Genomic DNA, 25,425 nt, shown 5'->3' with positions numbered 1-25,425 from the left:
TTACATGTGTCCATTTACTGTAATCTGAAGATGTAACAGACCATGACTCCTTAAATGTGTCCAGTTACTGTAATCTGAAGATGTAAAGGACCATGACTCCTTTAATGTGTCCATTTACTGTAATCTGAAGATGTAACGGGCCATGACTCCTTTAATGTGTCAATTTACTGTAAATGATGGAAGATGTAAATGACTACAACTCCGTTAACCCAGTTTTTTGGGGCCATTATCAAACATATAACATATAACTGTCTGACTCCTGCTTTATAACAGTCAAAGTCATCTCCAGTAGGCCTGCTGAGAACTGTTTCCAACTTCCTGAAGAAAATGGGTTTTCTGTTGGAACATGCCTGGGTGTATGGATTCAGATAAACACAGAGCACACACACGCATGCACACAAGGACACACAAACCCTCCCCTATCTAGCCTTGTGTGTGAGTGTGTGTGATGAGATAAGGGGATTACAGTGTCATTGTGGTGGTTCTGGTGAGACAGACTGACATGGCAAGCTCTTCAGTAATCTTCATAATCCATCTGAACACAATGGCTGCCCCCTGACCTTCCCTGGCCCACACACACAAGAAGAGGTACACACACACAAGAAGAGGTACACACTCACACACAAGAAGAGGTACACACACACACACACACACACACACACACACACACACACACACACACACACACACACACACAAGAGGTACACACACACACACACACAGAAGAGGTACACAACACCACACACACACAGACACACGCATGGACACAAGCACACACACACCACACACACACACACCACACACACACACACCACACACACACACACACACACACACACACACACACACACTCACAGACACAGACAGACTCACTGGCGCAGGCACGTGGGCTTGCACACACACCACTTGTAGCCTATACTTGTTATACTGTACATTACACGCGCATCTTGACTACCGGCTGGCAGGGGGGTACAGAAACCGCCTTAAGTCGAGTAGTTACAACCCGTGACACCCTATCACTGTTGCGCAGTGAAAGAATGCAACTTTACAAACTAGCCATTCAGCCTGGAACCGCAGGAGATTCAGGACATCTGCCCGCGTCGTGCCACGTCATTTCAGAACGTCGTGTGCTCGTGCTGATCTCTCCGCATAAGACTATTGTCTCGTCTGGTCATGCAGAAAAGCACTTGTTCTAGCGGTAGATATTCTGATGCTAATTCCACTGGCAGTAAACAGATGTTGTGTTGAAGCTGCCATGTTATCCATATGTTTGGGGTGTATAAAAGGATGTTTAAAACGCTGTCATAATATTAGCTTTTGCATTTCAGCGGGTTGGATAGAGGATTCGGCTACTTCGCCAATAGGCACACTTCAGTGACATAAATTGATTTCCTTCAACAATTCCAGCCTGTTAAAGTAAAGTAAAGAAATAACAATTGAAATGTAGATTTTTAAACTTATTTTATGTAAAAAAAAGTCTATCATATTTTCAAGTTTTAAATATTAAACACGAAACACTTATAACACAGTTATAATCAGCCTACATTATAAGGTGACTATTACGCACGTAGCCATGATGTGTGAAGGGTTTATTGGCCTATAACTCCTCATTGGAAATAAAGCAACAGATAATTATCTCTCACTACAGTCTTCTAGGATTGGTCGGCTCTACTGTCAATCATACGCCCCAAGCCTAAACGGGATGAATGGGATGTAGCCTACTCATCTATTCGCCGTCGTGCGCTCCCTCTCGCTCACACACACGCCTGTTGGCCAAGTGATGGGAGACAACCACCGATACTTTGTTTTTACGCACAGGGCGCGGACACACCTGACCCGAGTATCTTTTCGTTTCGTTTGGAATTCCGTATGAATGGAGCTGGAAATTAGATTCATTCATCATTAAATAATAAGAAGTCCGTTATAAGCAGCGTATAGGAAAGTTGTGGAATTATGTCAATTTCACCAGGAGTTTTGCAGTGGAAGAGGAGCGAATAACTTTAGCCAATATGCGTTTTTGGATTATGACTCGTCTCGCCCGACTGTCCTATGGAATATAGCCCAATATATCCGAACCTGCATTTTGTCTCATCATCCCCCGTGAAGAATAAACTATTTGTTTTCTGCATCATGTTGTCCCTGTGGGTGTATATGATATATTGCTGCGTCGGATACTGTTCAACCTTGCCAAGTCTGATGGTCAGTACAGCCAGCAGTAAACATTCACAACATCTCGAAACAGTTGACCCTAACAGAACTCAACCCCGACTCCAAAACGAAGGGGACTTGGAATCCGAACACCAAGAAGATCCGTTAGATTCTTTAGATCCGTTATTCGGCGCATCATCCAGGGACGTGTTAAATAATGAGAATGATTTAGACAGCAGAGGAGGGGAGGACTGGGATGAGATTCGAAGCGAGCAGAGGACGTTGGATAATAATGTCGTGTCAAGTCTCTTCAACGAGTCAGGGCCGGTGGAGAGTAAGAAGTTGCCCCAGGCGATTATCATCGGGGTGAAGAAGGGAGGCACACGGGCGCTGCTGGAGTTCCTCCGCGTGCATCCCGACATTAGAGCTGTTGGGGCCGAGCCGCACTTCTTTGATCGGAACTATGACAAGGGACTGGAGTGGTACAGGTACATTTCATACACTTAATAACGTTAACTGATCAGAATATAAACGAATTATGTATATACTACTAAAATAATTCATAATTTGCCATTTAATTGAGCCCATCTATTTAATTTAATTGATTTTGTATCCCATCTTCATTTCTAGGCTACTATTCAGTCTATAACACATACATATGTCATAGGTTGTCTGGTCGATTAATGGGTTTCTGAGAAACACCGTTATTTTTAGAGACTCACAAAGAACATCAAACAAAACCTCAAGGCTGTCAGGGAAGAATATCTCCGTTTAGAATATTATGTTCGCTGGCCTCTACATCTCTTCACATAGCTACTGGAGGACTACTTCATACAGTGTCTTTAAAACACACCTCTAAGATAACACGCAACACTAAGTTTAGATGGACATATGGCCATTGTGCTGAGTGGAAAAAATAACCAGGTTTATTAGCATGGATTTAAACACACACACACACACACACACACACACACACACACACACACACACACACACACACACACACACACACACACACACACACACACACACACACACACACACACACATAAGCCACACACACACACACACACACACACACACACACACACACGGACATAAGCACACACACACACCACACACACACACACACACACACACACACACACACACACACACACACACACACACACACACACACACATCAACACAAGCACACACACACGCACAGAGAGAGAGAGACACACTCACACACACACACACACATAGAATAGAAATAGGCCTACGCCACACAATGGTAAGAATTAGTTCAAGTAATCAGTGCATGTAGTTAAGTTAATTAAAGTAGTGACCATTCACTGTGGCGCATGTGGTTGGTGAATATAGACCTACAGTAGTTCTGAAAAACTGTACCATGAATGTGCAGACACTATGTGTATCCAATGGAATGTGTTTATGAATGTATATCCTGTTCAAGGTGAAAATAAAACACATTTTCATTGGGCCAATAAAGCTATAATAAAGTTATAATGAAGCTAGAAGTCTCTCCTCACAGTGTGATGAGTGTGAACTGAGGAATGTATCACTCTAACAGCTGACTACCAACTCAATACAATCTAAACACCACCTTGGTGTAATAAAACACTGGGAATAGGGTGCCATTTGGGACTAGGGCCGATATGGGCCTAATAAAAGGGCCCATATTCAATTACGCACCTTAAATGACACATAGAAACTGACTTGTTTGACAGTTCCTTCTAGAGCTCAGACAAACATTCGACAGCTTCCATTCAGTTTGACAGTTCCTTCTGGAGCTCAGACAAACATTCGACAGCTTCCATTCAGTTTGACAGTTCCTTCTAGAGCTCAGACAAACATTCTACAGCTTCCATTCAGTTTGACAGTTCCTTCTAGAGCTCAGACAAACATTCGACAGCTTCCATTCAGTTTGACAGTTCCTTCTAGAGCTCAGACAAACACTCTACAGCTTCCATTCAGTTTGACAGTTCCTTCTAGAGCTCAGACAAACACTCTACAGCTTCCATTCAGTTTGACAGTTCCTTCTAGAGCTCAGACAAACACTCTACAGCTTCCATTCAGTTTGACAGTTCCTTCTAGAGCTCAGACAAACATTCAACAGCTTCCATTCAGTTTGACAGTTCCTTCTGGAGCTCAGACAAACACTCTACAGCTTCCATTCAGTTTGACAGTTCCTTCTAGAGGTCAGACAAACATTCTACAGCTTCCATTCAGTTTGACAGTTCCTTCTAGAGCTCAGACAAACATTCTACAGCTTCCATTCAGTTTGACAGTTCCTTCTCGAGCTCAGAGAAACAATATAGAGCTTCTATTCAGTTTTTCTTCTGGAGTTTAGACCCAAACAGCACATGGTTTACTGCCAGGAGTAAACAGACTAAATCATGACATCATCCCCTAGCAGCCAGAAGCATCGTAATTCAATTGAGTGCTCCCGGTTCCAGGGATTGATTCTTAGGCTGTGATTCCCTTTACGACAACACAGCTTTAACCATGCTTGGTTCCCAAATGGCACCCTATTCCCTATATAGAGCACTACTTCTGACCGGAGCTCATAGAGCTCATATCATACTATGTAGGGCATAGGGTGCCACTTGGGACACAGTCAATGAGTTAATTTCAAATTCCAGGGATCCAAAGCTATAGGAACAGTGAACAGTTAGCCCAGTGTTCAACAATGTGTGGTTGTAATGATCAATATCTCAGTGCATCTCAGTGAGTTCCCAGTGTTAGCTAGACCTGTTGTAACCCACAGCATCACAGCAGGCCTCTCTCTGTTCTAAACAACTATAACCTGTTCCTGATTCAATCATTGACATGACCTCCGTAAAGTATCAGAGTGATATGTAAAGTTAAATCATTTCAGGAAATCTGCGGTTTTTAATTGAAGACTGAAAAACAGCAGATGAGCCACTTTATCAACATTGAAACGTGTACCTTTGTTGGTTTCTTTGAGGAGCCATCTAAATGGACTTGAGCCATCTAAATGGACTTGAGCCATCTAAATGGGCTTGAGCCATCTAAATGGACTTGAGCCATCTAAATGGACTTGAGCCATCTAAATGGACTTGAGCCATCTAAATGGACTTGAGCCATCCAAATGGGCTTGAGCCATCTAAATGGACTTGAGCCATCTAAATGGACTTGAGCCATCTACATGGACTTGAGCCATCTACATGGACTTGAGCCATCTACATGGACTTGAGCCATCTAAATGGACTTGAGCCATCTACATGGACTTGAGCCATCTAAATGGACTTGAGCCATCTAAATGGGCTTGGGCCATCTAAATGGGCTTGAGACATCTAAATGGACTTGAGCCATCTAAATGGACTTGAGCCATCTAAATGGACTTGAGCCATCTAAATGGGCTTGAGCCATCTAAATGGACTTGAGCCATCTAAATGGACTTGAGCCATCTAAAAGGACTTGAGCCTTCTAAATGGGCTTGAGCCATCTAAATGGACTTGAGCCATCTAAATGGACTTGAGACATCTAAATGGCCTTGAGACATCTAAATGGACTTGAGCCATCTAAATGGACTTGAGACATCTAAATGGACTTGAGCCATCTAAATGGACTTGAGCCATCTAAATTGAGTCATCTAAATGGACTTGAGCCATCTAAATGGGCTTGAGCCATCTAAATGGACTTGAGACATCTAAATGGACTTGAGCCATCTAAATTGAGCCATCTAAATGGACTTGAGCCATCTAAATGGACTTGAGCCATGGAGATTAGCAGTCAATGTCAACGGCTCCTTAATGCTATTAGTTCAACGCTGTCTTCATCAACCTCTCTTCATAACCCTACAATGGAGGAAGACACGGAAGCAACGTTCAAAGGACTTCTGGGTTCAGCTGCTCCAAGACACTTGTGTTGAGGTTGACCAACGCACTGTGACGGGGGGAGTGGGGGGGGGGGGGTGTCTTTAGTGCCTCTTCACTGACTGAGAAGAGAAGAGATGACATTCAACAAGGAACGGACAGTTTCTTCTTCTGGTGGTTTATGGAGTCTTTAAGCATCATATTTCATGACTCGATCAGAACGGCAAACTGATGTAGTGGGATCTGTGTTGATCATAGAAGCTGGAGGCTATTGGCGGAGATAAAGAGCTGGAAGACAGTAAACGTCTGAGTGACATCTGACCTATTTATGTTAGCTAAAGGTGAACACGCAAAAGCTCATCCTCTGGCTCAGAACTGGCTCTAAACACATTAGAGCTGCAGGTTCATGACTGTGTAGGCCTACAGTAAGTATCCACAGTGGAGAAACACAGTGCAGGTGCATATGTAGGATGTAATGAAAGAATCCTGCATCTGATTGCCTGGAGTGGTTGTTAGGTTAATTAAAACCCCTCAGCTTGAGTAACGCCCAGCCAGACCATTCAGACCCCAGCCAGACCATTCACACCCCAGCCAGACCATTCAGACCCCAGTCAGACCATTCAGACCCCAGTCAGACCAGAGCACCATGACCTCAGACAGCCAAGGAACATTACAGCCACCCCTTAATGATGCTTCTGTTCAGGGACTAGGGAGGGAGGGAGGGAGGGAGGGAGGGAGGGAGGGGAAACCCCAGAGGTCTCTGTACTAATGACCATCACTAGTGACCGTCACCACCCTGGATCAACAGAGTCATCTCCCTCTACTCTGTCTTTTAGTGAAGTCACAGTGGAGGGAGGGAGGGCCGAGGTCACATGGTCATCCACATACCAACCAGTAAACTTACTGTTAAAACATTCTAGATGATCAGAAAGGGTGCCAGTTATTCAGGGTTACTTGAGCAGGCCCAACTCGTTCACCATGGAGGACAGTCCTCTTACCATGAGGTTAGTTATTTCAGTGTTGGTCCTAACTTTATCCTTAGGAGGGGATGGACAGGGAGAGGGTATGGTGTGGCTTGACTAACTCTCGTAAAGCCTCCACCACTGTGCTTGGGGAGAGGAGGTGCAGGGGAGGGGAGAGAGGGGGCTGAGGAGCAGCTCTGCTGGGTGGCCTGGTTCAGGCCCGTCCCCCGTGGAGGCATTGATCTCTGCTGCCCACATCTCCACACTGTTGGTCCAACAGAGCTGTAGAAGCCCCCCACCCTGCAGTCTAGAGCCACACAGAGAGGAGAGGCCATACACATAGAATAACTACAACACACAATATGGTCGCCTTGAAAGGGGATTCTCATCTAGTCCTTCTATTTCTATGGCCAAGGCCTGGCGCAGCGGGGACTCCGGCTACAGATATAGCCAGTTGGCCACGCTTTCACGGAATATAGACGTGCTTACACCAAGAGGCAGAAAGACAGGAGCTGCCAGACAAATTGTAGGCTGCACGCTCACACATACAGGAGGGAGGGAGCGCGGGAGGAGGGAGCGCGGAAGGAGGGAACTCCCAAAGGCCGTGGGAATGTTCTTTTCCATTCCAACCTTCCTCCTCCGTTCTCTATAAGTCACTGTTTTATTTCCCAGTTAGACTTCTTGACTTATTCTCTTCTTGATACTATGAATTTAGAGAGTAGAACATCTGGGCACCACATGCTGCTGGAATCAAAAGGCATGAAGTGTTCCTGGAAAACGAACCCATTCTGTTGAAATGTGACATGAAGTGATCCTGGAAAATGAACCCAACATGTTGAAATATGATAGTGCGGGGTTTTTCTGTTCTCGTCAGCTTGCTATCTCACTGACATTGTCAGAGGAAGGGAAACAGTTATTCTAACCCCAAACAGAGCTGCTGGGTCGGAGCTGGGTGGGAGCTGGGTGGGAGCTGGGTGGGAGCTGGGTGGGAGCTGGGTGAGAGCTGGGTTTGGGATAGGTATATACAGAGAAAGATGGGGTTGAGTCCCAATTAGCACTCTATCCCCTATATAATGCACTACGTTTGACCAGAGCTTTATCTGCCCTGGTCAAAAGTAGTGCCTTTTCTAGGAAATAGAGTGGCGTTGGGGACGCAGCCAGAGAGAGGGCAGTAAATTGAAAGTGAGTCTTTAGAATCTGCAGTGGCGGATAGGGTGTACAGCTGTCTGAAAGAGGAGCAGAGGAACCCCTGGGGTTTATATTAACCCTAGTGATAATAGAACAGGGCCATTAGAGGGAAACCTGGTTTCTCTTCACTTTACGTTGTATGCAAATGTCCCTCAGGAGCGGGAAAGTGCTTTTTCAACTTGAATCCTTCGGAATGTTGCCTGCAAATGGAACTCTGGGTTCTGGAACTATGGGTTCTGGAACTCTGGGTTCTGGAACTATGGGTTCTGGAACTCTGGGTTCTGGAACTCTGAGGCCAGCAGGATGGACAGATTGTTAACACTGAACCTCAGTGTTCTCTATTCTGTTCTGAAAGTTGACTCTCCTCCTGAGGTCTTTCAGAGGGAGAAGTTACATTTCCCTTCAGGTAGTTCATACAAGTACATTAGGTTTTCTTTTAGCTGACTACAAACCCTTAGTAGTTGTTATGGACACAGGGGAATAAAAGGGTTTAAGAAGCAGGAACGACATCCATGTAGATTCTTCACAGCTAAATTGAATGAATCAGCATATTGCTAGGCAGGAAAAGAACAGACCATCTGTTGAGAAGGAGGAACGGGCCCAACGGGGGGTGTGTAGGGCTACAGTAGGTATTGAAATATGCTGACATTTATTTCTGAACATTCCCGAAATAGTTGACTTTTAGCTGACGCAGCTGTGTGAACGGTATTGGTTAAGACCTACTTTTACTTCTTGGAGATCAATAGCTGGAAAACTAAAGTTAATCTCTCATCAAACTATTATCAATCAGGGATGGAAACTGTAATTTCAGGTGGTAAAACCCGGGGGTTTTATTGGAGGTCATCAGACCACAGCACTTTGTCAGACACTTAGAAGCACATGAACACATTGTGGTTCAGTTCAGTTGTTTAGTTCTCTCCTTCTCTGTCCTCCTGGAGTTGTTGTTTAGTTCTCTCCTTCTCTGTCCTCCTGGAGTTGTTGTTTAGTTCTCTACTTCTCTGTCCTCCTGGAGTTGTTTAGTTCTCTACTTCTCTGTCCTCCTGGAGTTGTTTAGTTCTCTACTTCTCTGTCCTCCTGGAGTTGTTTAGTTCTCTCCTTCTCTGTCCTCCTGGAGTTGTTGTGTAGTTCTCTCCTTCTCTATCCTCCTGGAGTTGTTTAGTTCTCTCCTTCTCTGTCCTCCTGGAGTTGTTGTTTAGTTCTCTCCTTCTCTGTCCTCCTGGAGTTGTTTAGTTCTCTCCTTCTCTGTCCTCCTGGAGTTGTTTAGTTCTCTACTTCTCTGTCCTCCTGGAGTTGTTGTGTAGTTCTCTCCTTCTCTATCCTCCTGGAGTTGTTTAGTTCTCTCCTTCTCTGTCCTCCTGGAGTTGTTGTTTAGTTCTCTCCTTCTCTGTCCTCCTGGAGTTGTTGTTTAGTTCTCTACTTCTCTGTCCTCCTGGAGTTGTTTAGTTCTCTACTTCTCTGTCCTCCTGGAGTTGTTTAGTTCTCTACTTCTCTGTCCTCCTGGAGTTGTTTAGTTCTCTACTTCTATGTCCTCCTGGAGTTGTTTAGTTCTCTCCTTCTCTGTCCTCCTGGAGTTGTTGTGTAGTTCTCTCCTTCTCTATCCTCCTGGAGTTGTTTAGTTCTCTCCTTCTCTGTCCTCCTGGAGTTGTTTAGTTCTCTCCTTCTCTGTCCTCCTGGAGTTGTTTAGTTCTCTACTTCTCTGTCCTCCTGGAGTTGTTTAGTTCTCTCCTTCTCTGTCCTCCTGGAGTTGTTTAGTTCTCTACTTCTCTGTCCTCCTGGAGTTGTTTAGTTCTCTCCTTCTCTGTCCTCCTGGAGTTGTTGTTTAGTTCTCTACTTCTCTGTCCTCCTGGAGTTGTTTAGTTATCTACTTCTCTGTCCTCCTGGAGTTGTTTAGTTCTCTCCTTCTCTGTCCTCCTGGAGTTGTTGTTTAGTTCTCTCCTTCTCTGTCCTCCTGGAGTTGTTTAGTTCTCTCCTTCTCTGTCCTCCTGGACATCTCTGATGTTATTACTGATCAGATCCTATCAGACTGTAGACCTGTACATCTCTGATGTTATTACTGATCAGATCCTGTCAGACTGTAGACCTGTACATCTCTGATGTTATTACTGATCAGATCCTGTCAGACTGTAGACCTGTACATCTCTGATGTTATTACTGATCAGATCCTGTCAGACTGTAGACCTGTACATCTTTGATGTTATTACTGATCAGATCCTGTCAGACTGTAGACCTGTACATCTCTGATGTTATTACTGATCAGATCCTGTCAGACTGTAGACCTGCACATCCCTGCAACAGCTAGGATAAAGCCATGAGTAGAATTACCAAAGTAATTTATCAAACAAATCACCTAGCAGGAAACATATAGTTTTGGGCAGGAAGAAGTTTCTTTCGCAGAATATTTTGCCACATTTTGCAGAACATTTATTTTGCTGACTGTAAGTCCCTCTGGATAAGACAGTCTGCTAAATTTTCAAAATGGATAACTGTAATTGATCCATCCTTGCCACCCTGACAGAGGTGTTGGTTCTGTTGTTCTGTTAACAGCAGGAAGACAGAGAGTGATACAACTGCTATGTGGTAGCGCAAGGCTGAAAGTGACAGATCTATGGGTGGCAAGGAGCTAACCCGAAAGGTTGCTGGTTCGAATCCCCAGCCAACTAGGTAAAACATCTGTTCATGTGCCCTTGAGCAAGGCACTTAACCCTAATTGACCCTGTAAATGTAAAACCAGAGGAGGGCATACACATTACGCCTCTTCTCTGCACTTCTCTTCTCACCTTCTCTCTAGACCTGGGCCTCTTCTCCACCCTTCTCCTCTCATCTTCTCTCTAGACCTGGGCCTCTTCTCTGCACTTCTCTTCTCACCTTCTCTCTAGACCTGGGCCTCTTCTCCACCCTTCTCCTCTCATCTTCTCTCTAGACCTGGGCCTCTTCTCTGCACTTCTCTTCTCATCTTCTCTCTAGACCTGGGCCTCTTCTCTGCACTTCTCTTCTCACCTTCTCTCTAGACCTGGGCCTCTTCTCTGCACTTCTCTTCTCACCTTCTCTCTAGACCTGGGCCTCTTCTCCACCCTTTTCCTCTCATCTTCTCTCTAGACCTGGGCCTCTTCTCCACCCTTCTCCTCTCATCTTCTCTCTAGACCTGGGCCTCTTCTCTGCACTTCTCTTCTCATCTTCTCTCTAGACCTGGGCCTCTTCTCTGCACTTCTCTTCTCACCTTCTCTCTAGACCTGGGCCTCTTCTCTGCACTTCTCTTCTCACCTTCTCTCTAGACCTGGGCCTCTTCTCTGCACTTCTCTTCTCATCTTCTCTCTAGACCTGGGCCTCTTCTCTGCACTTCTCTTCTCATCTTCTCTCTAGACCTGGGCCTCTTCTCTGCACTTCTCTTCTCATCTTCTCTCTAGACCTGGGCCTCTTCTCTGCACTTCTCTTCTCACCTTCTCTCTAGACCTGGGCCTCTTCTCCGCCCTTCTCCTCTCATCTTCTCTCTAGACCTGGGCCTCTTCTCGGCACTTCTCTTCTCATCTTCTCTCTAGACCTGGGCCTCTTCTCCGCCCTTCTCCTCTCATCTTCTCTCTAGACCTGGGCCTCTTCTCCGCCCTTCTCCTCTCATCTTCTCTCTAGACCTGGGCCTCTTCTCCGCCCTTCTCCTCTCATCTTCTCTCTAGACCTGGGCCTCTTCTCCGCCCTTCTCCTCTCATCTTCTCTCTAGACCTGGGCCTCTTCTCCTCTCATCTCATCTTTCTCTAGACCTGGGCCTCTTCTCCTCTCATCTTCTCTCTAGACCTGGGCCTCTTCTCCGCCCTTCTCCTCTCATCTTCTCTCTAGACCTGGGCCTCTTCTCCACCCTTCTCCTCTCATCTTCTCTCTAGACCTGGGCCTCTTCTCCGCCCTTCTCCTCTCACCTTCTCTCTAGACCTGGGCCTCTTCTCTGCCCTTCTCTCATCTTCTCTCTAGACCTGGGCCTCTTCTCCGCCCTTCTCCTCTCATTCTCTCTCTAGACCTGGGCCTCTTCTCCACCCTTCTCCTCTCATCTTCTCTCTAGACCTGGGCCTCTTCTCCGCCATTCTCCTCTCATCTTCTCTCTAGACCTGGGCCTCTTCTCCGCCCTTCTCCTCTCATCTTCTCTCTAGACCTGGGCCTCTTCTCCGCCCTTCTCCTCTCATCTTCTCTCTAGACCTGGGCCTCTTCTCCACCCTTCTCCTCTCATCTTCTCTCTAGACCTGGGCCTCTTCTCCGCCCTTCTCCTCTCACCTTCTCTCTAGACCTGGGCCTCTTCTCCGCCCTTCTCTCATCTTCTCTCTAGACCTGGGCCTCTTCTCCGCCCTTCTCCTCTCATTCTCTCTCTAGACCTGGGCCTCTTCTCCACCCTTCTCCTCTCATCTTCTCTCTAGACCTGGGCCTCTTCTCCGCCATTCTCCTCTCATCTTCTCTCTTGACCTGGGCCTCTTCCCCACCCTTCTCCTCTCATCTTCTCTCTAGACCTGGGCCTCTTCTCCGCCCTTCTCCTCTCATCTTCTCTCTAGACCTGGGCCTTCTTCCAACTGTTAATCAGGTGTCCTTGATTCCTGCTGCTGCATATTGCTGATATGAGAAGAGTCGAGGAGTGGATAGAAAAGGAGGAGAGCATGGGAAAACCCTTCTCTGCATTATCTGTGTTGACAGGAATGCTGTAGAGATATTGGAACATAAGAGCACAGTGAGGAAGGCACTGAGTGCACAGAGAGAGAGAGAGAGAGAGAGAGAGAGAGAGAGAGAGAGTGATGAGAACGTCTTTTACACGGTTGATAAGAGAACGTTCCACCGGTATCTATGACCAAAGAACGGCCTCATTGTTCCTTCTAAGAAGCTGTTCTCTTTGATTCATGTCTGGAACTTGTCTAACAGAAATGTTGCCAGATTATTCTGAGTGTCTGCATACCATCACCTCTTATCCCGTGTCTGGTGGCCTGAGGAGAGGAGTGGTTCCCACAGTAGTAGAACCTATGGTCCTGGTCCTCCCCTCTGAACTGGTAGATAGTAATGGACACTATAGTCCTGGTGAATCCTTCCTCTGAGCTGGTAGATAGTAGTAGACACTATAGTCCTGGTGAATCCTCCCCTCTGAGCTGGTAGATAGTAGTAGACCCTATAGTCCTGGTGAATCCTCCCCTCTGAGCTGGTAGATAGTAGTAGACACTATAGTCCTGGTGAATCCTCCCCCCTGAGCTGGTAGATAGTAGTGGACACTATAGTCCTGGTGAATCCTCCCCTCTGAGCTGGTAGATAGTAGTGGACACTATAGTCCTGGTGAATTCTTCCTCTGAGCTGGTAGATAGTAGTAGACACTATAGTCCTGGTGAATCCTCCCTCTGAGCTGGTAGATAGTAGTAGACACTATAGTCCTGGTGAATCCTCCCCTCTGAGCTGGTAGATAGTAGTAGACCCTATAGTCCTGGTGAATCCTTCCTCTGAGCTGGTAGATAGTAGTAGACACTATAGTCCTGGTGAATCCTCCCCTCTGAGCTGGTAGATAGTAGTAGACCCTATAGTCCTGGTGAATCCTTCCCTCTGAGCTGGTAGATAGTAGTGGACACTATAGTCCTGGTGAATCCTTCCTCTGAGCTGGTTGATAGTAACGGACACTATAGTCCTGGTGAATCCTCCCCTCTGAGCTGATAGCTGATAGATAGTAGTAGACACTATAGTCCTGGTGAATCCTTCCTCTGAGCTGGTAGATAGTAGTAGACTCTATAGTCCTGGTGAATCCTCCCCTCTGAGCTGGTAGATAGTAGTAGACCCTATAGTCCTGGTGAATCCTCCCCTCTGAGCTGATAGATAGTAGTAGACACTATAGTCCTGGTGAATCCTCCCCTCTGAGCTGATAGATAGTAGTAGACACTATAGTCCTGGTGAATCCTCCCCTCTGAGCTGGTAGATAGTAACGGACACTATAGTCCTGGTGAATCCTCCCCTCTGAGCTGGTAGATAGTAGTAGACCCTATAGTCCTGGTGAATCCTCCCCTCTGAGCTGGTAGATAGTAGTAGACACTATAGTCCTGGTGAATCCTCCCCTCTGAGCTGGTAGATAGTAGTAGACACTATAGTCCTGGTGAATCCTCCCCTCTGAGCTGGTAGATGAGCTGGTAGATAGTAGTAGACACTATAGTCCTGGTGATTCCTCCCCTCTGAGCTGGTAGATAGTAGTAGACACTATAGTCCTATAGTCCTGGTGAATCCTCCCCTCTGAGCTGGTAGATAGTAGTGGACACTATAGTCCTGGTGAATCCTGTCTGTTTAAATTCTAATCATATGATTGTTGTTAATAAGTTATTGAAAGCCTGTACTCACCTCATTCAGATTACAATGGACCAGTTATGTAAGTAACGTTTTATTTGGATATAAATGTAGAGATAAAAGTACATGACTATACACCACACCCCTTCCCCAATTCATCCGACAGCAACAGCCAAGCACAACAAGCTCCATACAACCAGTCAATCAGGGATGTCAATTCCTACCTTTGAACCTGTTCCCTGGTAGCAACAGATATCAACACTGACCAGCAGCTTCAAACAGCCTCTGTCTAGAAGGAGATTGGTTAATGAAGTCACCTGACAGACCAGCAGACCCAACACAGCAGTTTCACAGCTCACACAGACACACAGTGATTAGGGGCTGGAACTAGGAGTTATCTAGTGATTCGGGAAGAGGAGGAGGAGGAAGAGCAGGAGGAGGACAGGAAGTGTATGTTACATCTCTATTGGCTGATAGAGGAAGATGCTTTGCAACCTATTGGTTCCTCCAGGCAATCTAGTTTATTAACACAGAAACAATTGTGAAAGCTTGTTACATCTGCCCCCAAGGGCACTCTTCTTCACTCCTCTAGCCTGAGACGGTGTTCCCTCTCTGTCTCTCTGTTCTTCTCTTTCTTTCTCTCCTCTCTATCTTACTCTCTCTTCTCTCCCTCTCAATTAAATTAAATTCAAATGGCTTTTTAAAATTTATTTGGGTGTCTGTGTAATCTGAGGGAAATATGTGTCTCTAATATGGTCATACATTTGTCTGGAGGTTAGGAAGTGCAGCTCAGTTTCCACCTTGTGGGCAGTGTGCACATAGCCTGTCTTCTCTTGAGAGCCAGGGCTGCCTTCAGGAGCCTCTCTCAATAGCAAGGCTATGCTCACTGAGTCTGTACATAGTCAAAGCTTTCCTTCATTTTGGGTCAGTATTCTGCCGCTGTGTACTCTCTGTTTAGGGCCAAATAGCATTCTAGTTTGCTCTGTTTTTTTTGTTAATTCTTTCCAGTGTGTCAAGTAATTATCTTTTTGTTTTCTCGTGATTTGGTTGGGTCTAATTGTGCTGCTGTCCTGGGGTTCTTTAGTGTGTGTTTCTGTTTGTGAACAGAGCCCCAGGACCAGCGTGCTTAGGGGACTCTTCTCCAGGTTCATCTCTCTGTAGGGTGTGTTTGTGTTTGTGAACAGAGCCCCAGGACCAGCGTGCTTAGGCGACTCTTCTCCAACTTCATCTCTCTGTAGGGTGTGTTTGTGAACAGAGCCCCAGGACCAGCGTGCTTAGGGGACTCTTCTCCAGGTTCATCTCTCTGTAGGGTGTGTTTGTGAACAGAGCCCCAGGACCAGCGTGCTTACAGGACTCTTCTCCAGGTTCATCTCTCTGTAGGGTGTGTTTATGAACAGAGCCCCAGGACCAGCGTGCTTACAGGACTCTTCTCCAGGTTCATCTCTCTGTAGGGTGTGTTTGTGAACAGAGCCCCAGGACCAGCGTGCTTAGGGGACTCTTCTCCAGGTTCATCTCTCTGTAGGGTGTGTTTGTGAACAGAGCCCCAGGACCAGCGTGCTTACAGGACTCTTCTCCAGCTTCATCTCTCTGTAGGTGATGGCTTTGTTATGGAAGTTTTGGGAATCCCTTCATTTTAGGTGGTTGAAGAAATGAATTGCTCTTTTCTGGATTTTGATAAATAGCGGGTATTGGCCTAATTCTGCTCTGCATGCATGATTTGGTGTTCTACGTTGTACACGGAGGATGTTTTTGCAGAATTCTGCATGCAGCGTGTCAATTTGGTGTTTGTCACATTTTGTAAATGATTGGTCAGTGAGCGGACCCCAGATCTCACAACCAGAAAGGGCAATGGGTTCTGTAACTGAACTGTTCTTAGACAGGTCCTATTTAGTGTGTAAAATGTTATGTTCCTTTTTATGTATGTTGTTTTGTGCTCTGGGGCAAATGGTGTAGAGATGGAATTTCTATTTGTCGTCCTGGCAACTGGAACCTTTTTTGGAACACCATTATTTTTGGTCTTACTGAGATTTACTGTCAGGGCCCTGGTCTGGCAGAATCTGTGCAGAATATCTATGTGCTGCTGTAGGCTTTCCTTGGTTGGGTACAGAAGCACCAGATCATCAGCAAATAGTAGAATTTGATTTAGTAGGTTGAGCTGCATACCTGTCTCACCCCACAGCCTTGTGGAAAGAAATGTGTGTTTTTTGCCAATTTTAACAACACTTGTTGTGTGTGTACATGGACTTTATAATGTCGTATGATTTCCCCCCAACACCGCTTTCAAACAATTTGTATAGAAAACCCTCATTTCTTTCTCTCTCTCTCTCTCTCTCTCTCTCTCTCTCTCTCTCTCTCTTTCTCTCTCTCTCTCTCTCTCTCTCTCTGTCTCTCTGTCTCTCTGTCTCTCTCTCTCTCTTGCCCTGTCTCTCTCTGTCTCTCTGTCTCTCTGTCTCTCTGTCTCTCTGTCTCTCTCTCTCTCTCTCTCTCTCTCTCTCTCTCTGTCTCTCTGTCTCTCTGTCTCTCTCTCTCTCTTGCTCTGTCTCTGTCTCCCTGTCTCTCTCTGTCTCTCTGTCTCTCTGTCTCTCTCTCTCTCTCGCTGTCTCTCTCTCTCTCTCTCTCTCTCTCATATCTATCTAATGCATTATTCATCCATCTTCCATCCAGGTTTGTTTTGCTCTGGGACTAAGTGTGCAGTTTGATTGGTAGTAAGTTTCTCTGTGACTCCCCCAGGGCCTTGACAAAATGCACTCCGCTTGTGTATCCAAGAGATACGACATATAATTGCAGAAGTGTTGCAGTGATACTGATAGCGAGCTGTAGTGGTTGGTGTTTTGTTCACACCTCACACAGTAATAGGGAGAGAGGGAGATGGAAACGTATGAGTGTAGTGGAGAGAGATGGTATCGAGAGACTAATGGGGAAGAGGTTTTGCTGGTTTCTGTGATTGCGACAGAAGGAAAGAGCAACCCCCTGTGTGTTTGTATTGGAGTAATGAGGTCTTTCCAAAAGGAGCATTCCCCATAGGTCAAGGACCCACCCCAAGGCTTCAGTCAGCAGTGCTCAGCTGGGGCTTTACCATGCCTGTTTCTGCAGTAGTTGGTTACACATATTCAGAAGGAGATCAGCAAATACCTTACTTTTGACAAAGTAGTAGTTTAGTAGTATTTATAACTGTGTTAGTCATTGTTAAAAAATAGTAATAACTCTACTTACGAGACATATACTATCAACCAACCATCTCCTAATGTTAGTGACTGTACTAATGTAGTAATAGATATATACTACCAACCATCTCCTAATGTTAGTGACTGTACTATTGTAGTATTAGACATATACTATCAACCAACCATCTCCTAATGTTAGTGACTGTACTAATGTAGTATTAGATATATACTACCAACCATCTCCTAATGTTAGTGACTGTACTATAGTAGTATTAGATATATACTATCAACCAACCATCTCCTAATGTTAGTGACTGTACTAATGTAGTAATATATATATACTACCAACCATCTCCTAATGTTAGTGACTGTACTAATGTAGTATTAGATATATACTACCAACCATCTCCTAATGTTAGTGACTCTACTAATGTAGTATTAGATATATACTACCAACCATCTCCTAATGTTAGTGACTGTACTAATGTAGTATTAGATATATACTACCAACCATCTCCTAATGTTAGTGACTGTACTATTGTAGTATTAGATATATACTACCAACCATCTCCTAATGTTAGTGACTGTACTATTGTAGTATTAGATATATACTACCAACCATCTCCTAATGTTAGTGACTGTACTATTGTAGTATTAGATATATACTACCAACCATCTCCTAATGTTAGTGACTGTACTATAGTAGTATTAGATATATACTACCAACCATCTCCTAATGTTAGTGACTGTACTAAAGTAGTATTAGATATATACTACCAACCATCTCCTAATGTTAGTCACTGTACTATAGAAGTATTAGATATATACTACCAACCAACCATCTCCTAATGTTAGTGACTGTACTAAAGTAGTATTAGATATATACTACCAACCAACCATCTCCTAATGTTAGTGACTGTACTAATGTAGTATTAGATATATACTACAAACCATCTCCTAATGTTAGTGACTGTACTAATGTAGTATTAGATATATACTGCCAACCATCTCCTAATGTTAGTGACTGTACTAATGTAGTATTAGATATATACTACCAACCAACCATCTCCTAATATTAGTGACGGTACTAAAGTAGTATTAGATATATACTACCAACCATCTCCTAATGTTAGTGACTGTACTAAAGTAGTATTCGATATATACTACCAACCATCTCCTAATGTTAGTGACTGTACTATTATAGTATTAGATATATACTACCAACCATCTCCTAATGTTAGTGACTGTACTATTGTAGTAATAGATATATACTACCAACCATCTCCTAATGTTAGTGACTGTACTATTGTAGTATTAGATATATACTACCAACCATCTCCTAATGTTAGTGACTGTACTATAGTAGTATTAGATATATACTACCAACCATCTCCTAATGTTAGTGACTGTACTAAAGTAGTATTAGATATATACTACCAACCATCTCCTAATGTTAGTCACTGTACTATAGAAGTATTAGATATATACTACCAACCAACCATCTCCTAATGTTAGTGACTGTACTAAAGTAGTATTAGATATATACTACCAACCAACCATCTCCTAATGTTAGTGACTGTACTAATGTAGTATTAGATATATACTACAAACCATCTCCTAATGTTAGTGACTGTACTAATGTAGTATTAGATATATACTGCCAACCATCTCCTAATGTTAGTGACTCTACTAAAGTAGTATTAGATATATACTACCAACCATCTCCTAATATTAGTGACTGTACTATAGTAGTATTAGATATATACTACCAACCATCTCCTAATGTTAGTGACTGTACTATAGTAGTATTAGATATATACTACCAACTCTCTCCTAATGTTAGTCACTGTACTATAGTAGTATTCGATATATACTACCAACCAACCATCTCCTAATGTTAGTGACTGTACTATAGTAGTATTAGATATATACTACCAACCATCTCCTAATGTTAGTGACTGTACTATAGTAGTATTAGATATATACTACCAACCATCTCCTAATGTTAGTGACTGTACTAATGTAGTATTAGATATATACTACCAACCATCTCCTAATGTTAGTGACTGTACTAATGTAGTATTAGATATATACTGCCAACCATCTCCTAATGTTAGTGACTCTACTAAAGTAGTATTAGATATATACTACCAACCATCTCCTAATGTTAGTGACTGTACTATAGTAGTATTCGATATATACTACCAACCAACCATCTCCTAATGTTAGTGACTGTACTAAAGTAGTATTAGATATATACTACCAACCATCTCCTAATGTTAGTGACTCTACTATAGTAGTATTAGATATATACTACCAACCATCTCCTAATGTTAGTGACTGTACTAAAGTAGTATTAGATATATACTACCAACCATCTCCTAATGTTAGTGACTGTACTATAGTAGTATTAGATATATACTACCAACCATCTCCTAGTGTTAGTGACTGTACTAATGTAGTATTAGATATATACTACCAACCAACCATCTCCTAATGTTAGTGACTGTACTAAAGTAGTATTAGATATATACTACCAACCAACCATCTCCTAATGTTAGTGACTGTACTAAAGTAGTATTAGATATATACTACCAACCATCTCCTAATGTTAGTGACTAATGTTATCTATCTGTCTTCATCTTTTCTCCACTACCCTGCCTCCTCCCCTCCCTTCCCTCCTCCCCTCCCTTCCCTTCCCTCCTCCCCTCCCCTCCCCTCCCTCCCCCACTTCCTCCTACCCTCTCTCCTACACTCCTTCCTCCCCTCCCTCCAACCCTCCCTCCTCCCTTACCCCTCTAAGTCACTAAGCAATAGTCTACTACCCCTCACTAGTCTACTACCCCCATCTCCCTCCCTCCTTTCCTATCCTTCTAATGCACTACAAGGACTAATACCCCTAATGCCTATGTGTTTAGGCTTAGTCGAAATCTCTGGTGGCCCACTTTAGCCATTACCCTGAGCCCTGGTCATTACCCTGGTCTGGGGCTGCAGTTAACTGGCTAATTTATTATCTAAAAGAGTCAGGTCAGCTCAGTAAGAGGGACTAGACAGACAGACAGACAGACAGACAGACAGACAGACCTCCCTCCCTCCCTCCCTCCCTTCCCTCCCTCCCTCCCTCCCTCCCTCCCTCCCTCCCTCCCTCCAACAGTTTTGACCTTTATATCATAATGAATAAGATTACATAGACAGGGGGATCTGATCCTAGATCAGCATTCCTATTCCACAACGCTTGATCCTTTATGTCTCTGTGAGTTATCTGACCTGAATGCACAGTCTGACTACTCCTGAACTATAGCCTGGATGCTGCATGGTCCCAGGGTGTAACTCCTAAACTATAGCCTGGATGCTGCATGGTCCCAGGGTGTAACTCCTAAACTATAGCCTGGATGCTGCATGGTCCCAGGCTATAACTCCTGAACTGTAGCCTGGATGCTGCATGGTCCCAGGGTGTAACTCCTAAACTATAGCCTGGATGCTGCATGGTCCCAGGCTATAACTCTTGAACTATAGCCTGGCTGCTGCATGGTCCCAGGCTGTAACTCCTAAACTATAGCCTGGCTGCTGCATGGTCCCAGGCTATAACTCCTGAATTATAGCCTGGATGCTTAATGGTCCCAGGTTGTAACTCCTAAACTATAGCCTGGATGCTGCATGGTCCCAGGCTGTAACTCCTGAATTATAGCCTGGATGCTTAATGGTCCCAGGCTGTAACTCCTAAACTATAGCCTGGATGCTGCATGGTCCCAGGCTGTAACTCCTAAACTATAGCCTGGCTGCTGCATGGTCCCAGGCTATAACTCCTGAACCACACAGTGCTATATGTGCCCAATACTAACCTCTTCATCTTTCCATGTCTCCACCTCTCCACCTCTCCATGTCTCCATCTCTCCACCTCTCCACCTCTCCACCTCTCCATGTCTCCACCTCTCCACCTCTCCACCTCTCCAACTCTCCATCTCTCCACCTCTCCAACTCTCCATGTCTCCACCTCTCCATGTCTCCATCTCTCCACCTCTCCACCTCTCCACCTCTCCATGTCTCCATGTCTCCATCTCTCCACCTCTCAAACTCTCCACCTCTCCAACTCTCCATCTCTCCACCTCTCCACCTCTCCATCTCTCCACCTCTCCATCTCTCCATCTCTCCACCTCTCCATCTCTCCACCTCTCCATCTCTCCATCTCATGGAGTGCTTCACAGTCCTGTCTTTATCCTGTGTGTATAATAACAAACCTCTCCATCTCTCCTCTCCTTAGAGACCGTATGCCTGAGACTCAGGAGGGTCAGATCACCATGGAGAAGACCCCCAGCTACTACGTCACTAAAGACGTCCCCGCCCGTATCCACACCATGTCCCCAGACACCAGGCTGATTGTGGTGGTCCGAGACCCAGTCACCAGGGCCATCTCAGACTACACTCAGACCCGCTCCAAGAAACCTGACATCCCCTCCTTTGAGAGCCTCGCCTTCAAGAACAGAACTACGGGTCTCATCGACACGTCCTGGAGCGCCGTCCAGATCGGGATGTATGCCAAGCACCTAGAACGCTGGCTGCAGTACTTCCCCAAGGAGCAGCTCCTCTTCATCAGTGGGGAGAGGTTGATCTCCGACCCAGCCGGGGAGATGACACGTGTACAGGACTTCCTGGGGCTCAGGAGGGTGGTCGGTCACAAACACTTTCACTTCAACCCAGCCAAGGGCTTCCCCTGTCTGAAGAGGTCGGAGGGGAATAGTAAACCTCACTGTCTGGGGAAAACCAAAGGAAGGATTCATCCTAATATTGACCCTGAGGTGGTACAGAAGCTGAGGGACTTTTATCAACCTTTCAACAGGAGGTTTTATCAGATGACGGGACATGACTTTGGATGGGGTTCATGGAGCTGAGCGATGGAGACATTGGTGACTCCGAAATGGCACCCTCTTCCCTATGTAGCGCACTACCCTGGTCTATAGTAGTGCACTATAACATTGGACAAAATGGCACCCTCTTCCCTATGTAGCGCACTAGCCTGGTCTATAGTAGTGCACTATAACATTGGACAAAATGGCACCCTCTTCCCTATGTAGCGCACTACCCTGGTCAATAGTAGTGCACTATAATATTGGACAAAATGGCACCCTCTTCCCTATGTAGCGCACTACCCTGGTCAATAGTAGTGCACTATAACATTGGACAAAATGGCACCCTCTTCCCTATGTAGAGCACTACCCTGGTCAATAGTAGTGCACTATAACATTGGACAAAATGGCACCCTCTTCCCTATGTAGAGCACTACCCTGGTCAATAGTAGTGCATTATTGAGGTTGTACACTACCCTGGTCAAATGTAGTGCGCTACTGAGGTGTTATGGTGCCCTTTCAGACAGAGATGTTGTATTTTTCTTTGAGGGGTTTTAGGTTGTATTTGTAACATTTTGGAGATAATGTTATACTATGTATATAAGGCAGCGTGTGTAAAAAGTACAGAAGTCTATTTTATGATAATTTATTTCTAGGATATTATGAACTCACTGAGCTGCCTATCCATGTTTGTTGAGGATCATCACACATCTTTACATTCCTGTTTTTAAAATCTTCGTTTGAAGGGCATTTTGTAATCTTGAAATTACCTCAGAAAAATACATGTGCAGGAATTGTGGAAATGAAAATATAACAGCAGAATTCTGTTACGGGTAGCAGCACTCGACCAGCAGGGTTAGGCTAGAGCTATTGTTTCCCTTCATATACATGCAATGACTTTATAATGCTGCATTAGCTCATTCTCCCTGCCTTCACCACGTTGGTTTTAACATGGCTGTACGAATACCACACCATCTCAGCAAAAATGGTTCAATCACAAAGGTTGGTAGAATGAAGACGTACAAATATTGTAACGACCAGAGAATTAGTGTTGGGTCATTGAACACGGAGGCATCTCTGTAGCCTCATTGTTTTTAAAAGATGTTAAAAACCACTCAAGGAGTCAAAATCAACCTCCTTAAGATCAGCCTGATCTCCAGAGGCCTGTGGGCCCACTTCATCCACCAGATCAATATATAGAACCCCAGCTGATCCCATCAGTCTTTGTCCCAAATGGCTCCCTGCTCACTTAATCGTTCACTACTTATGACCAGGACCCATGGGGCATTTAGGGAACAGGGAACCATTTGGGGTGCCCTCCCAGTGTCACTATGACAGCTATATCAATACAGTAATAATTCATCATCACATCAATTACACATGAGTGATTATACATTACAGCTGAGTGATGTCACAGTGCAGCTGAGTGATGTCACAGTGCAGCTGAGTGATCTGTAGTCCTGTTGGGTAAAGTTAACAGGACTGCTGTTGGATCAGATGTTATCACCACAGCCCTCTGTAGTCCTGTTGGGTAAAGTTAACAGGACTGCTGTTGGATCAGATGTTATCACCACAGCCCTCTGTAGTCCTGTTGGGTAAAGTTAACAGGACTGCTGTTGGATCAGATGTTATCACCACAGCCCTCTGTAGTCCTGTTGGGTAAAGTTAACAGCTGTTGGATCAGATGTTATCACCACAGCCCTCTGTAGTCCTGTTGGGTAAAGTTAACAGGACTGCTGTTGGATCAGATGTTATCACCACAGCCCTCTGTAGTCCTGTTGGGTTGGAAGATGTTAACAGCCCTCTGTAGTCTGTTGGGTAAAGTTAACAGGACTGCTGTTGGATCAGATGTTATCACCACAGCCCTCTGTAGTCCTGTTGGGTAAAGTTAACAGGACTGCTGTTGGATCAGATGTTATCACCACAGCCCTCTGTAGTCCTGTTGGGTAAAGATTAACAGCTGTTGTTGAAAGTTAACAGATGTTTGGATCACCACAGCCCTCTGTAGTCCTGTTGGGTAAAGTTAACAGGACTGCTGTTGGATCAGATGTTATCACCACAGCCCTCTGTAGTCCTGTTGGGTAAAGTTAACAGGACTGCTGTTGGATCAGATGTTATCACCACAGCCCTCTGTAGTCCTGTTGGGTAAAGTTAACAGGACTGCTGTTGGATCAGATGTTATCATCACAGCCCTCTGTAGTCCTGTTGGGTAAAGTTAACAGCTGTTGGATCAGACCACATTTATTGGGAACTCAATGGTGCATTGTTGTGTTATTGTTGTTGAAATGGAAATTCAAAGGCTGCGATTCAATCCGATCGCACGTTGCAGTGCTCTTGACATCAGAAAGTAATTTCCAGCTGAGCCAACGTTAACAGAGGTTTACCTTGAAGGGTACCTCTGTGAAAGTGGGAACATTACCTCTGTGATAGTGTGCAGCGCTGTAACGAGCCTTGAATTGAATCGTGACCAACGTCTTGCTATTCAGGGCTCACAATTCCTTTCTCCTAAGTCTGTGTATGGGTGAGTTTTATTCATCCCTATACAGAGACGCCAATGACAATGTTTCTGCCCATCAAATATGATGATAATGTATTGATAAAAAATCTGTATCCAACTATTTTGCTGTATAGTTTCCATTTTACAAAGATGTAAATGAGGCCGTTGTGAGTAAAATAGCGTCATTGTGGTTATTTCTTTGAAGTAAGGAATATATCTATTTTACCAAAATCAATTGATCCTCTGAATGTCACATTGTCATAAAACTACACTACACCTTGGACATGTGTTATAACTACATTATAAACAAATTATACAGTCTTATAACCAGCTTATGACCAGCTTATAAAGCCCCTGTCATTTCTCCTCATTGTCTTCGGTGACTACGTCATTGGAGCCCTTAGCACTGAGCACAGTGGCACCAGAGGGGTTGTCTGACGCTGCCTGAACCTCATTAGCCAGACAGGTTAATGAGCGCAGTTAGCATTAGTGTTAGCGTTAGTG

General features: G+C 44.7%; 1 protein-coding gene across 1 annotated transcript; it reads left to right on the top strand.

The window, feature by feature from the left end:
- The first annotated feature begins 1,748 nt into the window (after positions 1–1,748).
- On the top strand, positions 1,749–24,191 carry LOC115119293 (heparan sulfate glucosamine 3-O-sulfotransferase 3B1-like). Its single transcript, XM_065010841.1, has 2 exons — positions 1,749–2,636; positions 21,842–24,191. The coding sequence occupies exons 1-2, from the start codon at positions 2,050–2,052 to the stop codon at positions 22,467–22,469; spliced, it is 1,215 nt and encodes a 404-aa protein (XP_064866913.1). The 5' UTR covers positions 1,749–2,049; the 3' UTR covers positions 22,470–24,191.
- Positions 24,192–25,425: the final 1,234 nt, after the last annotated feature.

The sequence above is a fragment of the Oncorhynchus nerka genome, linkage group LG26, assembly GCF_034236695.1.
Source record: "Oncorhynchus nerka isolate Pitt River linkage group LG26, Oner_Uvic_2.0, whole genome shotgun sequence".
Lineage (NCBI taxonomy): Eukaryota > Metazoa > Chordata > Actinopteri > Salmoniformes > Salmonidae > Oncorhynchus > Oncorhynchus nerka.
This window is presented reverse-complemented; position numbering and strand designations above follow the sequence as displayed.

Coding starts and splice junctions, on each gene's coding strand:
- LOC115119293 (XM_065010841.1), top strand. CDS start 2,050: ATGGAATATAGCCCAATATATCCGAACCTGCATTTTGTCTCATCATCC. Junction 2,637..21,841: donor AAGGGACTGGAGTGGTACAG/GTACATTTCATA, acceptor TCCTCTCCTTAG/AGACCGTATGCCTGAGACTC.